The sequence below is a fragment of the Diabrotica virgifera genome, chromosome 6, assembly GCF_917563875.1.
Source record: "Diabrotica virgifera virgifera chromosome 6, PGI_DIABVI_V3a".
Classification (NCBI taxonomy): Eukaryota; Metazoa; Arthropoda; class Insecta; order Coleoptera; family Chrysomelidae; genus Diabrotica; species Diabrotica virgifera.
The window spans coordinates 230,198,171-230,214,253 of NC_065448.1; the positions used below are offsets into that span (position 1 = coordinate 230,198,171).

Consider the following 16,083-nt stretch of genomic DNA (forward strand, 5'->3'; position numbering starts at 1 on the left):
CAATAAATTGCTGCGATTTATCGCGGCGATTCGGATACACTGATAATTTTTACAAGATGGTGATTCATTGTCAGTTCACATTCAATATTGGTCAAAATAGTATATCGTCACCTTTTTTAAATTATTGCCGGAATAATCTAAATGGATTTCATATTTCATTTCTATATCGTAGGTGTAGTTAAAAGCCTTAATAGCCTTTGTAAAAAAATACCGAAAGTGCATTTGTTATTTGTAGTTTTTTTAAGGATAAAAAGCGCAAGTTTGAGCCTAGCAACTCCAAGAACACCAGGACACGGCGCTTGCCCCAGTGTGTTTTTCGGACTGTTTGCTTTTGCTGCCAACACTAAACATTCACCTCAAACCCTGAAGAGGACAAAATCCTAAACGGGGAAGCACATTGAACGCATTTCTTCTGAACATTATCCAGACAAGCAAATCAAACAATGTAGTAGTAGCCTAGCAAGTGTTCAGATTACGCCCCTTGGACTTGGCGCCCGGGTGCCTCGCACCCCTTGCACCCCCGGGTTAAGACGGCCCTGCTGACGTATAACTGGAATGTGCTTTACAATTTGGTTTTAGTTTCGTTATAATCGGCGTTCTGGAAAGATCGTAATTTACATTTTATTATTTGTTGTTTCCGGTGGTGGACAATATACCCCAGAATTATATTACTATAAGTCGTAATATAAGTACATATTTTAATTGTTTTTTAGTCATTATGGCACAAAATATATTTATCTTTATAAACAATACTTTTTCTCCTGTAAAAAATCACACTATAAAAAAATTTTATTAGTAATTTTATTTATCATGGAATCCAGTTATTCCATGATTCCAGTTATAAATCCCAATTTGCTTACTGAAAAGGAACTCCAAGTATTCACTGATGCCGAATAAGGTTTATAACAAACAACTAAGTGTATTTTTTCAAAAAAAATTAATCAAATCCGCTGTTTTTAAGTGTATTTTCTTGTGGCGTAAAAAGTACGCCACGCGTGTAGTTATGTTATAACTTGATGCGCGGGTAGTTAAAGGTTAATATGGTTTTAGAAAAGGTACAGGCACCAGAGAAGCAATTATGGGATTGACACTAATGGCAGAAAGGTATCTTAAGGTTCAAAAACAGCTGTATGTGTGCTTTGTCGATTATAGAAAGGCCTTCGACCGCATTAGACACGAAAAATTGATTGAGATGCTGAAATAAGTAGGGTTGGATGGACACGACATAGCTATAATAAATAATACATACTGGAACCACACAGGATGCGTTCGAACAGACAACGAAAACACCAATTACGTAAACATAGAACGAGGAGTGCGTCAAGGGTGCATTCTGCCCCCTCTACTATTTAATGTCTATGCCGAACATAAATATCATCAGAGCTTCTCTTGAAGATCGCACTGAAGGTGCTAGAGTCAATGGAATCATCATTAAGAATGTAAGATATGCCGATGACATTGTAGTATTCGCGGAAACAGAAGACCAACTAAAAATATTGATGAACATACTATCAGAAGATAGTCACAGACTGGGCTTTGATATTAACCTTTCCAAAACCAAAATCATGGTATTCCACAAGGACCCCCATGAACAAATTACACCCAAGATACAAATCAATGGTATCACCCTTCAGAGTTGCCAAAGCCTCATATACCTGGGCATAGAGCTAAACAGTCAGTTTGACTACTTAGAAGAAATTAGAAGACGCATTGAAATAGCAAGGTCTGGCTTCATAAACATGATTAAAATGCTCTGTAACCCCAAGCTATCAGTCACAATAATATTGAGGACACTAAAGTATTATGTGTGTCTATTGTTATATGGCTGTGAGACCTGAACATTAGAACAGTATGATATCAACAAACTGAATTCATTCGAAATGTGGATGTACCGCCGAATGCTAAGAATAAGCTGGACCAGCAGAACTACAAATGAAGAAGTACTGGAAATAATGAACGCACGTCCTCATCTGGTCAATACAATCAAAATTAAAGACGTCATATCTAGGACACATAATGCGCCATAGGGAATTTGAGCAGCTGCAGGCAAAATCGAAGGAATAAGGGGTATAGGAAAAAAGAAAAATTCTGGCTCCGAAACATCAGAGACTGAACCCACACAACAGGGAATGACATGGGAATTCATCAAGCAAAGAACAGAGAAAAATTTGCTATATTGATCGCCAACCTCAATAGAGAAGCCGCTTAGGAGGAGGAGGAGGTTTTGAAGATTGAGCTATAACAATTGACATTTCACAGCGATCGTCAATGAAATTGATAAATTTTTTTTAATCTCATGAGAATCGTAAAAATTGCACAAATCGCGCAACTTTTATTTATTTAACAAGGGGACAGAGTTGCTCGCGTCCGTGGTCTATCGTAAGGTACGATCACACGAATCCCTACTCGAAACGGCCCTTCTCAGGGCAGCGACGCAGACCTCAAAGTCATCTTCTGGAACGCTGGAGGTCTAAGCAACAGCAAGTTTTTAGAACTCAAACGAAGCGTTCTCGAAAATAACGTTGATATATATGTCATTGTAGAGGCAGGAGCCGCTACAGACACACCTCACCTCTACTCTACAGTTGGCTATTCAACCCATGTGCTGAAGAGGAGTCGACAAGTAGCGTCAGGAATTATCATCGGAATCAAAACCCCTCTAGTATGCAAGACTAACATAATCCACGAAATGCAGGATAGAGATAAACTGGAAATGTTCCAGGTCGAAGTCTGGAAAAACTCAAAACATGTCACCCTTTTCTTACTATACAATCCGCCAGATAATATACCTGCATTGGAATTGGTAGAGCAACAAATCCAGCCAAGTACCATCATAATTGGAGATTTCAATAGTCCATCCACGAGATGGGGCTACTCTAGAACCACCAACGTTGGGAAACACCTCGAGGACTTTTTGGATAACAACTATCTTGATGTAGTGAACACCCCACCTACGTTCTTATCGTTTAGACGAAGTCAATCAAGGCCCGATCTTGTCGTAACACACCCACACATTACAGGGAAGACCAGTGTAACCCTCCTGGACGACGCAGCAGGCTGTGGTCACCGCGCTCTGCTAGTGACATGCAAACTGGCAAAGGACAAAAAAGCCCAAAACCGCTCCCCGCGCTGGAATTTTAAAAAGGCGGATTGGAAAAAGTACACGGAATGCACAGATGAAGTCCTTACTCAACTAACACTACAAGAACCAGAAGAAGCAGCAAAGAAAGTAACCGAGGCCATACTTAAATGTGCAAAAGAGTGCATACCGCGAGGTCAAATTAAGGGGTATAAGACTTTCTGGTCCCCAACGCTATCCAAATTGAAAGCTGCCAGAAATAAAGCCAGGGGCAAAGCTGAAAAATCCAGGCAAATGAACGATTGTGTAGAGCTTCGAAAGAGACAAGCGATCCTAACTCAAGCCATTAAGTCAGGGAAAAGAGAAGCTTTCAAATCCTTCCTTGCTAAGCTCTACTTCCGAAAAGACGGCGTCAAAGCGCACAGGTTCGTTACTACGCTAAACAATGATGGAAACAAGCAACAGCAAATGCCAATGAGAGGCATGGCTAGAGAACTCACTACACATGCCGATATAGCAAACGAACTCTGTAAACACTACACAAAAGTGAGTAATATTAAGATAAATAAGAGGGAGAGAGCAAGACTGTTGCGCTATCCCACTCCCTGGCGGATGAGCAAAAGTATAAAGGACATCTGTACAGAAGATTTCTCGATATCAGAGCTGGAAGCGGCTCTCTCTGACACAAAAACGAAAAAGGCAGCAGGGATTGACGAGTTGTACCCGGAAATGCTTAAATATCTGGGTGCCGCAGCCAAAAACACCATTCTGAACTTGATTAACCTAACATGGAATTCAAGAGTCCCAAGTCAATGGAGGAAGAGCGAGGTCATACCCACCCTAAAGAAACAAAAAGACCCGAGCCTGACTGATAGCTACCGGCTAATATCCCTCACAAGCTCCTTATGCAAAGTAGCCGAAAAAATGGTTCTGGACAGACTGAACCGAGCCATAACCCATCTTGAACTGATTGACGACGCACAAGCTGGCTTCAGGAAACACAGGAACACCATGGACCATGTAGTCGAGTTTGCTCAAAAAGTCAAGGATGCTTTCCACCGTAAGATGTCAACAGTTGCAGTGCTAGTAGACCTCAAAGCTGCATACGACACAGTATGGAGAGGTTTGCTGTTACACAAGATAGCGAAGTCTGGAATTGACGGTAAACTGTTCAATTGGATAAAATCTTTTCTCGATGAAAGGTATCAGAGAGTCAAATTTCACAACCATTGTTCCAAATTCAGACTACAAAGACAAGGGTTGCCACAAGGAGCTGTCATCAGCTGTCAATTGTTCAACCTAATGATAAACGATGTGCTCGCAATGATTAGAAAGACACCTGGTGTTGATGCTCTCCTGTATGCCGATGACCTCCTAATATGGGCATCAAGTAGCAGTCTGAAAGCGCTCGAGGGAGTAATGAACCAGGCTCTCAAAAATCTAGAAAAATGGGCGGATAAAAACTGCCTAACTGTCAGTACAACCAAAACCGTATATCAAGTACTTACCCTTTCAACAAAGCAGACTGCTGTCAAGCTGACATACAAAGGAGTCGACCTGGAAAGAGAGGATGTAACAAAATACCTGGGGGTGTGCATAGATAAGAAAATGACGTGAAAACGTCAAATTGACGACATTGCAGAGAAAGCCACAAAGAGATGTCGACTGCTCAAACGTCTCACAGCAACAAAATGGGGCGCCACGCAAGATGTCTTGGTAGCAACATACAAAACCTATGTCCGGCCGATACTAGAATATGGGAGTGAAGCTACAATAACTGCGAGTACAAACACCACCTCCAAGCTTGAAGTCGCCCAGAACACTGCCCTTCGCGTAATCACCGGTGCTCCAAAATCAACACCGATTACATCAATGGAAGCCCAGACCGGTATTGAACCAATACAATGCCGCAGAGAGCAACACGCGTTAACCTTCTGAGAAAGGCAAAGACGAATACTTCCACAGAAATGGGACGAATATAGACAAGCAGCCTCACGTCTTAAAACACAAACCACTCCGCTTACAGTAGCAAATCAAATCATGGAAAAATACCACATTGACCTGTCGAAAGCCGCCCCCTTCCCAGCGCAAACTACACTCGCCCGCTGTCTACCAAACACAGAATTGCGTCTTGAAAACCATAACGACCCGAAGCACTTATCGTCAGACATTGTCCTAAGGAAAGCCGCCCTAGAGACGATACACACCAATTACCCAGCGCATGAGTGGCTCCACATCTACTGCGATGGCTCCTCGATGCCGGACTCGGGAAGAACAGGAGCAGGATATGTCTCAACGTTCTCCAAAGGCTCCATAGCTGTGGGTGCCCCTCTCACCAACTATGATGGCGAAATTGCTGCTATACACGAAGCCGCTAAAAGTCTCGAGAATCTACAACACCCCCAAAAAGTTGCCTTCTTCATCGACTGCCAAGCCGCAATCCTCGCCCTGTCGACAAATCGATATACCGACTGTGCCCAAACAATATCTTGCCGCGTCCAACTATCGAACTTGCTGGAAAAAGGGTGGCTGATTACTTTACAATGGATCCCTAGTCATGTCGGTGTTGAAAGGAATGAAGCGGCGGATGAACTTGCAAAAGAAGGCACTACTCTTCCACAGCCCCCTAGCTTCCAATCGTACACATCAGCAAAGTCCACCATTAAAAGAGGAATCAAAGCGAAGATAAAAGACCAGCAAATACAAGCCGGTGCTGGAAAATCTTGGGCCCACCTAATAGAGTCACCAATCCCTCACAACTTGCCGAGATCCATCAGTGTAGCCGCGTTCAGAACAACTACGGGGCATGACTACCTGGCCTCCCATCTACATCGCATCGGCGTCCGTGAAAATGACAACTGTCCACTATGTAATCAGCCCCAGATGGATGCTGCTCACCTCCCAGAGTGCCCAGCCCTGATAACAGACCCACCCGAGGAGGATGAAGATCGCCTACGAGAAACGGCTCGTCTATACTGGTCAGCGCGCCGCCAAATGGCTAACATGCCAAGGGTGGGCGTTGGCTAGTAAGTAAGTTATTTATTTAACATCTTTATAAAATCTGACTTTATTTGAGGCAATTTTTCATGTCCAGATTTTATTTAAAAAATTGTTTTCCCTTTCGTATACTGATTTAAAACCGCCGGTCGGTTCAAGAGTTGTTTATAAGGAAACTGTTCATTTTACGTAAAAAAATTCTAATAAACAATACTTATTGTTCAAAATTAGCTCAGCTACATTTCTCATTTAAAACATATTTTTCTACGACGTACCTACAGATTATTGGTAAATTAATGTTTTATGACCCCGTCCTCCTACGAAGGGGATTTTAGGAGGAAGCCGGGGGTAAGGGTGGCAAGCTTTTTTTCATCTTTTCTGGGGCGCCAAAGTTGAAATCCATTTTATAATACTTGAGATCTCTTTTTCAGTTTGCAACTGATGCTAAATATACCACTGGAATCTGTAGACAAATTGAACTTCAATCCAAATTTGCAGATGTTTATATGTATCAATTTTCATACGATGGTCTATTGGGAGGCGTCAATAATAGTGTACCTGGTATGATATACACTTATATATACAATTATTATTTTATGGAAGTGAATTTCAAATAACCAAGAAAAAAGCTAAATGATTTAAACATAAATTTACCGATGCTTCACACATTTCACGCATATCCTAAAAGTTTTGACACAAAATATTAATCGGATTTTTTTACTGAAGAAAATTTAAATACTAATTAGTTATCATAAATTACAACTAAATACTTATCTAAACTGTACTATAGAATTATGTGGAGTGGCCTTAAAAAAGCTAATAGGTCTGGATCCCGCGTATGAAAAAAAAGTTAATTAATAGCAAGCTGAAAATTTGTTAATAGCTTAAGGGTGTCTAGTCGGACAAACTTTGATATATGGGAACACTGGAACAGGGGAAGTTTTAATTGTGGAACAGGTTAAAAATTTGGAATGGTCAGACCACGAAAACGGCACATGTATTTTGTCCGACAGAACAGAATTAAACTCTCCGAACAGAGATTAAACTCTCATGCAAAAATCAGACTGCTATTTATCACCAAATGGGCGTTTTAATTAGTGGAATATGTCAAATGACAGGAATTATGACAGGTGATAAATAGCGGTCTGATTTTTGCATGAGAGTTTAATCTCGGTTCGGAGAGTTTAAGTCTATTCTGTCGGACAAAATAAATGTGCCGTTTTCGTGGTCTGACCGTTCCAAATTTTTAACCAGTTCCTCAATTAAAACTGCCCCTGTTCCACTGTTCCCATATATCAGGGTTTATCCGACTAGACACCCTTATAGTCCGTTCTTTAACGGTAAAATATTGCAAAACCTCTAAATTTTAAAGAACCGCTTGGATTGACATGAAATATGGCATACACATAGCTAACAAGTCAAAGAAAAAAGTGATATTGTGCCGATATGTGCTTTTGCCCTAGGGGTGGTTTTCACGGCCTCTTGGGGGTGAAAAAATATTCGTCCAAAGAAAGTCAGGAAATGGATAAACTGGCTAATTGTAAGTAACTTTTGTTCTATAGAGCTTTTTCACTAAGTCAATACTTTTCGGGTTATTTGGCAGTGAATATGTTCATTTTTTCAACAAAATATCCACGCTTTTAGACGGTTTTCCGCAAATAACTCAAATAGTAAGTATTTTGTCGAAAAACCATTCTGAGCAAAAATATAGCCTGTAAAAAATTTAAAAAAAATGGTGTATATATCACGTCTCTACATCTAGTAGAAGCAGAGTTATAGCTAATGAAAAATAGGTTCATATTCGTCAAATTTCAAATGGAATATTTTAACGTGAAATAACCAAAAATGAAGCACATTTCGGGGAAAACTTATTACAACTTATTTAAAGTGTTTAAAAAAAGCTTCATTTTTGTTTTATAAAAAAAAATTCTAGCATCAAAATTAAACCAGTTACGCTCAAAATAAAGTTAGTCCCTTTTATATATATAACACCGGTTTATAGCGTCCTGCACCTTCCGGTTCCTATTCTCCAGCCGCGTCGATCTGTCCAATAGGGTGGGTCGATTTTGTAAAAAAAATTTTTTTTTTCAAATTTTATAGGTGGGTAGGTTTCAAAAGTTGCACAATACTGAATAGTTTGAGATCATGCTTTTAGTTTTTTAACTCAATATAGTTTATAGCCCTCTACCTGCGTTTGAAATGTCAGATTTTTAAATTTTTTTTCTATGATTTTTAAACGGTAAAATAAAATTTAAACAAGCTGTTTAAAAAATAATAATATTTATTATTAATAAAACATACATTTTTGACAATTCCAGAAAAAAACTATGTACAGTAAATATAAGATTTTAAGTTAAAAATATAATAAACTGTGAGTAAAATTGCAATGTTAACACTTAAATTCGGCTTTACAATCAAAAGATGGCATAAGACCTCTAGACTCAAGTATGGTGCGGATTAATCCATCACGAGCCTTTTCACCTGCTACAGTGATAGATGCCTCAGTTACCAGTTTTACACAACGTTCAACTGCTTGAGTATGACAGGGAAATTTTGAAAATTCTATTTTAATTGAACATATGTTTGACAGCGTATCCACAAGAGTTGAGTTAGTAATGTCTCCTAGTAAGGGAGGTGACGTTAGTAGTAAATCGGCCCAGTGTATCATTTCAATGTAGTCTGTTGCATTGAAATTTAGTTTCGGAACTTTAAACACTCTTAACTTATTGCCTGATTCCTTTCTTGCTTTTATGATACGTCTGAGACCTAATTCTTTGATGAAACCTCTGTTGTCTGTAATCATAGCAAGCAAAAGATTCTCTGGATGGGCAAAAAATGCATTACGTTGTATTACTGGATCAACAACTATTTTCAGTTTATCTGATGAACATCTGGAGTATTGAATTAATTTAAAAATATGTTTGGGACCCATTTCACACGAAGGTTGCCCTTTGATGTGGAACCATACGGGAGCATATACTTTCATGATATAATCAACTAGTGTCTGTAGTTCTTCAGATGGGTCAATGGTTCCAATGTAAAGGCGTAATATGCGGTTGTCCGTTGTAAGTAAGCCAGCGAGAATGTGACATATTGCCAGGCTGCCTGTTAGTGAGTTCGTCGCTTCACACACCCAATGATACTGCCTCACACATTTCTTAAAGATTGTGCTTAAAGATTTTATCACATCTTCTTTTTGAGAAATAAGGTTGCCGGAGAAAGAGATGAATGCTTTAACACAGAGATGGTCGCAGGTTTCCAGTGCCTTTCCGATAGGCCCAGTGAATCCATCAGGTCCGCTGGTTCGCCTCTCCAATACACTAAATACATGTCTTAGAGGCAATTCGTTTGCATGTAGTAGGCAAATAAACCATTGAAGAGACTTTTGTAGACGTAACTTTATAAATCGAATTGCTCCAGACTTCCATCCAGTATTCGTTTTAGTACCGTCACATCCTATACATTTCAGCATATCTAACTTCACATTATTGGTTGAAAGTAAGATAAGAAGAGAATCACATATGCCTTTTCCGGTTCCAATTACTGATGTCGTATGTCCTAAATATTGTGAGTTTAGTTGGCCTTTGATAGAGATATGTTCTTTTGATACCAGTTTTCGATAAGAACGATCATTTTTCTTGTCGATCGTTAAGGTTTTATCTTTTCTCCCATTGAAATACGTAAATACTTTCTAGAACGCTTTGGTTTATATTACTTTGTAGATGTTCCCTTGCTTTATTTCGTGCTCGACGTACCTTGCTTTTATCTATAACCAAAAGTTCTCTTCGGAGGACACTAGACCGACATCTTGTAACACTGCAGTAGCAATAGCAGTCGCGGATCGGTTTGAAACTCCATATCTATCGCAGATTCTTGCGAGTTTTGGGAGACGTAATGTATTATAGGTCTTATTAGACTCTGAAGTTGATGTTGAAGGTATAGGTTCCGTATCAACGTCAACAATATCAACATGTGCTTCTGAAATATTCTTACTCATTTCGGACATCTCTCTTTTTTTTGCAAGGACTTCTATCGCAATGCGCGCTGTAATTTAATGGTAGTATTTTTATCGACGCCTGTTATCATCATTTTTCTTTCTTTCCTCTGGTCTAATAGGAAATGAGGCTCGATAATAGGTACTTTATGATTCTTAAGGCACTTGCAAAAATCAAAAGTCACGCATTTACACGATGCAATGTCAAAAAGTCTTGTCATGGAAGTTTCTCGGAAAGCGTCCACTTTTTCTGTGTAAGTATCAGACATTTTTGTTTTTGGATATCGAATTAACTTCAAATGTTCATCATAATACCTTTTAAGAAGGTCCTTAATGCGTTTTGAGCTTACAGTTGGAATTGAAGCTAAAGAAGCCCAGGTCTACCGCCTATAACTTCGGTTATAGGCGGCTGTTTACCGGAGTTTTGTTCTTGCAAATCATATCGCACATATAATATACACCTTATTATGTCACTAACAGTAGGTAAAACACTTGAAAATAGTTCAGACGGTATTCCAAATATAGGGCAGCGCACTTTACTTCGAATTTTTAAAAGTTTTGAACTCATTTTACAAACACACTTATACCCATCTATATTCAATAAACTAATTAGTTATTAAAAGTTATTACGGCAATAATACAGCACACAACACGAAGCAGTTTCAATTATGCCAAATCCGACAACAAATCATACAAAAACAATAGTGATCTGCCGACCTGTTCAGACAAAACTGTACTCCTGTACTGTACTGCGATTTCTACGAAATTAGGTGAAAGGTCAGTCTAGCAATCTCGCTCGCGCATGCGTGCAACTAGTGACAACAGCTCATCAGTAGCGTAACACACATTAATTTTCTTTAGAACCAACAATTTAGATGAATACAACTTTGTTTTATTTTGTAAAACTAATTCGAAAGTCAAGTCGAAAATTTCCATTTATGGGAAATTTCAAGTCCCGGTAGAGAGCTAAAACATATATATGTGATATATTTTATATTATTTTTATACTGTTTCTAATAGTCTAATGCAACTTCCGATTCATACCCATACTTGTTTTGCTCGATTTGAAAAATTCGACCCACCCTACTGTCCAATCTCCTGGTCGGAGATCTCTCTCAGATATGGCTTTCTGGATTCCACTTATCCAGGTTGTTTTCGGTCTGCCCCTTTTCCTTCTTTCCGGGGGTTGCCATTCCATTATTAGCTTTGGGAGTCGATGTTCCTCCATTCTTTGTACATGGCCATACCAACAAAGTTGTTTTTGTTGGACTTCTTCAATTATGTTTGTTTTTCTATTCATAACATCTCGTACCCGTTCATTCGTTATATGTGAGACTCTGGAGATGCAGGCCGATCTTCGCCAGAAGTCCATTTCCAGTGCAAGCAACTTCTGTTCTGTTCGCTTATTCAGTTGCCAGGTTTCACATCCATACAGTACCACGCTTTTAAAGATGCTATTATAAAGCTGTGTTTTCTTTTCTTTTGATATGGTTTTTGACCAAAGTAGCGAGTTCAAAGCTCCTATTACCTTCTTTCCTTTCATAATTCTTTCCTCTATTTCGAATTCTGTCCTTCCACTTTGTTGGATTCTCGTTCCAAGGTATACATAATCAGAGCTTGGCTCGATAACCATATCATCCTCTAGATGTAACTCACTTTTCTGTCCTCCTATACACATATATTTGGTTTTCTTCATATTAACGTATAGGCCCCATTTTTTGTATTCTCGAAACAGCCGGTTTGTCATAAATATTAGATCATCTTTATCCTGGGCAATCACCACCTGATCGTCAGCAAAATGCAGTGTGTATAATGTTGAGTCGTCGTTTAGCTGTATCCCCATTCCAGAACACGATTTGCGCCACTTATGCAAGACCTCATTTATATAGATTTTAAACAGTGTTGGCGATAAGCTGCATCCCTGTCGTAGTCCCTTATTCACCATGAAGCTATTGGATAATCTGCTGTTGATTTTTATGTTTGCTTGGATATTGTTATAGAATTGTTGCACTGCTTTTATTAAAGTTATATTAATAGGGGATTTTTCCAGGACTTGCCATAATTTACAAAGTGGTACGGTATCATATGCCTTAGTTAGATCAACGAATAGTAGATGTATTTCTCTGTCTCTGGCTACTTTTTTTTCATTGAGTTGGTTGAGCGTGAAGATGTGGTCGATACAGGATCTTCCTGCTCGGAATCCTGCTTGTTGTTCGATCTCTATAGGTGCATATTCATTTTCTATTTGAGCTTTTAAAGTTTTCCAATATAATCTGCTAAAGGTGCTGGTTACAGTAATACAGCGATAGTTCTTGCAGTCTTCCTTGTTACCCTTTTTGTGTATTGGGGTTATCCATCCTGTTTTCCAATTTTCTGGTATGTTTTCTCCATTTGTGTAGTTGTTGAAAATTAAGGTTATTAGTTTGATCAATTTTGCAGTTCCATTTTTTATAAGTTCCGCTGGTATTCCTTCTGGACCACATGCTTTTTTATTTTTTAGTGATTTAATCATTCTCTCAACGAATTCGTCATTTAATTCTACGACTTGACCATTTAAATTGTAGTGCTTTGGTGATGTATTTATGTATTCCTGTCTATTTTCTTGAAGTTCTTCTTTGTAGTGGGTTTTCCGTTTTTTTAAATCAATCATTTGAAGGTTTGTATTATTTCTGTTTTCATTTCTTAGATTTCGAATGAACCTCCAAGCTTCTGAGGATCTGCTTCCACCGAGATGGCATTCCACTTCCCTACATATCTGTTCCCAGGTATTGTTCTCATTTTTTGTTAACATTTTTTTATATTTGATTAATTCTTGGCGGTATTGGGTTTTATCATATGCGTTTTGTGATTTTAACCATTTATGATATTTCTGTTGTTTTATTTGTTTCTGTTGTTCAAGTTCATTGCTCCAGACGATGCTGTTATTTTTCCTGGTATTTGTTATCTCCTCCATGCCTAATGCTTCACTGGCTGCTTCCTTAATCGCAAGTGTTATTTTGTCGTAAATTATATTTGTGCTACATGTCAGGTCAATTTGATCAAGTTTTTGATCCAGTCTGTTCTGGTATAGGAACCTGGTGCTGTCGTCATATAGCCCAGTTAGTTTGTATTTGGGTTCTTTGATTATTTCTTCTCTTTCTTCTTTCGATGTTTCATTTATTGCATATTTGAAGAGGATTTTGATTCGAGATATTAGTAGGTAATGGTCAGATCCGCATTCTACACCTCTATATACTCGTGTGTCTTGGATTTTCCATTCTGATTTTTGTTTTATTATAATGTAGTCTATAATCGATCGTAGTTGTCTTGTCTCTTGATGCCAAGTGAACTTATGTATGTCCTTGTGGGGATAGAAGCCGTTTAAAATTTTTAGGTTAAATTGTTGACATATACTAATGAGCCTTTCTCCATTATCATTGGTTACTTCTTCCCCGTAGTTTCCTACAATTAGGTGGTCCTTCTGTCTTCCTGTTCTTGCATTCAGGTCGCCCATCATTAATATCTCCCGTTGATCTCCGATTTTAGAAATCGTGTCTTCAAGCTCTTGTTGGAATGCGTCTTTTTCGTTTATTAATGTATCTTCGGTAGGGGCATATATACCTATTACTGTGGTTCTGTGTCCATGGATGTTTAAGTTGACAGTCAGAATTCTCTCGTTTATTGCTTCCCAATTTGTTATTTTATTTTTATATCTCTTATCGATAAGGATTGATACTCCTTTGGCAGCTCTTTGATGTTTTTGTGCGCCACTGAAGATGTGGATAAAATTATCAATTTCTTCTATACCTTTACCTTTTCTTTTTGTTTCAGTAAGAACGGATACTGATATCTTGTGTTGTCTCATTCCTTTGATTACGTCTTCAATTTTTCCTTTTAAGCCTTGGACGTTCCATGTACCATAATTCATTGTCCCTTTTCGTTGCGGATGTCGTCGTGGTTTTTTCAGGTCCGGATTCCGAGGCTGGGTTTTCGGATTTTTAGCAGTTCCTTTTTTACGAATGTAGAGTCGCTAGCCCTACGATCCAACCCGCAATATGCAGGGCCAGAGTTTAATTTCCAAGTTTGCTTTCTTCTAGATGGACTGTCTTCTCTACGACTCTAGAGCTCCATCTGCCCATTTGTATTTGATTTTATACCATCCCTAAAATCGGGGGTCGCCACTTCCGCCATACACACCGTACCGAAGATTTTCTTCTCCGCCGTGGATACCGTTGTGGTCTTCATCCTTCACCCTGGACAAGGGACCCTAAGCAGGTACTAGTTTCCCGGGTCAGGAAACTCCTGGAATCTGCGGAAGGCAGGGATTGATTCACTTTCCCTGGTAGGACTGTCCAAAGGAGTTCCTACCCGCTACCCGAGGTAGCGGGTAAGTTAGTCCCTTTTGGTTTTGTTAAAAAAATCGGGAAAATCACCCCCTAATTAGTATCTTAAATGAACTTAATCGTTACGACTTCACAAGTTTCTTGACTCGTGTATATATTGTTTATATGATCTGTAAGTTTCATTGGTTTAAAGTCCTTATTATTGAAAGGGCTGTAGTTAAAAGGGGTTGAACGAGTCACTGATCACGAATGTATGCAAATTTAGAAACAACAAATCTTAATCAATTTTTTTCTAACAGAAAAACAAAAAAAATACATGATATTCAGAAAAGCAAATCTGACTTTTTTTGTTTTTCGAGATTTTTAGTATATCTAACAATTTTTAAGTTATTTTGAAAAAAAGCATATTTTTCAAAATTTAAATTTTTAAAAATTTTACTTTGAAACCAAATTTTTTCAAAAATAAGCACTTTGAATCGATGAAACTTACAGATCATATAAACACAACAAAGTAAAATAATTTGTGGAGCGGTAACGATTAATTTCATTTAAGTTGCTAATTAGGGGGTAGTTTTCCCGAAAAACAAAAGGGACCAACTTTATTTTGAGCGTAACTTGCTTAAATTTAATGCTAGAAACTTTTTGTAAAAACAGAAATAAAGATTTTTTTTAACACTTTAAAAAAGTTAAAATGGGTTTTCCCCAAAAAGTGCTTAATTTTTTGGATATTTCACGTCGAAATATTCTATTTGCAATTTGGTGAATATGAATTTACTTTTCATTGGCTATAACTCTGGTTCTACAAGGTCCATAGACCTAACTCGTACACCATTTTTTTGCTTTTTTATAGGCTATATTTTTGCTAAGAACGTTTCTTTCGACAAAATACTTACTTTTTGAGTTATTTGCGAAAAACAGTCTAAAAATGTTGTTATTTTGTTGAAAAATCAACATATTCACTCACAAATAACTCGAAAATTGTTGACTTGGCGAAAAAGCTCTATAGAACATAAGTTACTTAAAATTAGTCAGTTTATCCATTTCCGGACTTATTTTGGACATATATTTTTTCACCCCCAAGAGGGGGTGACAGTCTCCCCCAGGGCAAAAGCACACATCGGCACAATATCACTTTTTTCTTTGACATGTAAGCTATACGTATGCCAAATTTCATGTCAATCCAAGCGGTTCTTTAAAATTTAGAGCAAAAACCGTGAAAGAATGGACTATTAAGCTATTAACAAATTTTCAGCTGGCTATTAATCAACTTTTTTTTCATACGCGGGATCCAGAGCTATAAATGATTTCAACATAAATTTACCGATGCTTCACACATTTAACGCATGTCCTAAAAGTTTTGACACAAAATATTAATCGGATTTTTTTACTGAAGAAAATTTAAATACTAATTAGTTATCATAAATTACAATTAATAGTCGAGGGCTCATCTGTTTTGAGATGGACGTTGAGAGGTGACTCAAATTTTTTTGCAGAAATTGCTTGAAAATAACTTAAATAATAATATGTGAGTTATCCTCCCACTCAAAATGGTCCGGAACATTGTTTAAATAATCAAAATATCAAAATATGAAGGAAAAATTCGATTTTTTTATTGGTTTTTTGATTATAACTTTAAAACTGTTCATTTGTGAGAAAAGTTTTACTGACGTAAAAGTTGTGTAATTAAATTT

At 38.0% G+C, this 16,083-nt stretch overlaps 1 protein-coding gene across 1 annotated transcript in view; it reads left to right on the forward strand.

The window, feature by feature from the left end:
- The window catches only part of LOC126886783 (juvenile hormone esterase-like), an 89,956-nt gene that overhangs the window by 53,444 nt on the left and 20,429 nt on the right, over positions 1 to 16,083 (forward strand). The window contains exon 9 of the mRNA XM_050653822.1: positions 6,508 to 6,637. Within this exon, the coding sequence (XP_050509779.1) occupies positions 6,508 to 6,637 (130 nt within the window). The remainder of the gene's footprint in view (positions 1 to 6,507; positions 6,638 to 16,083) is intronic.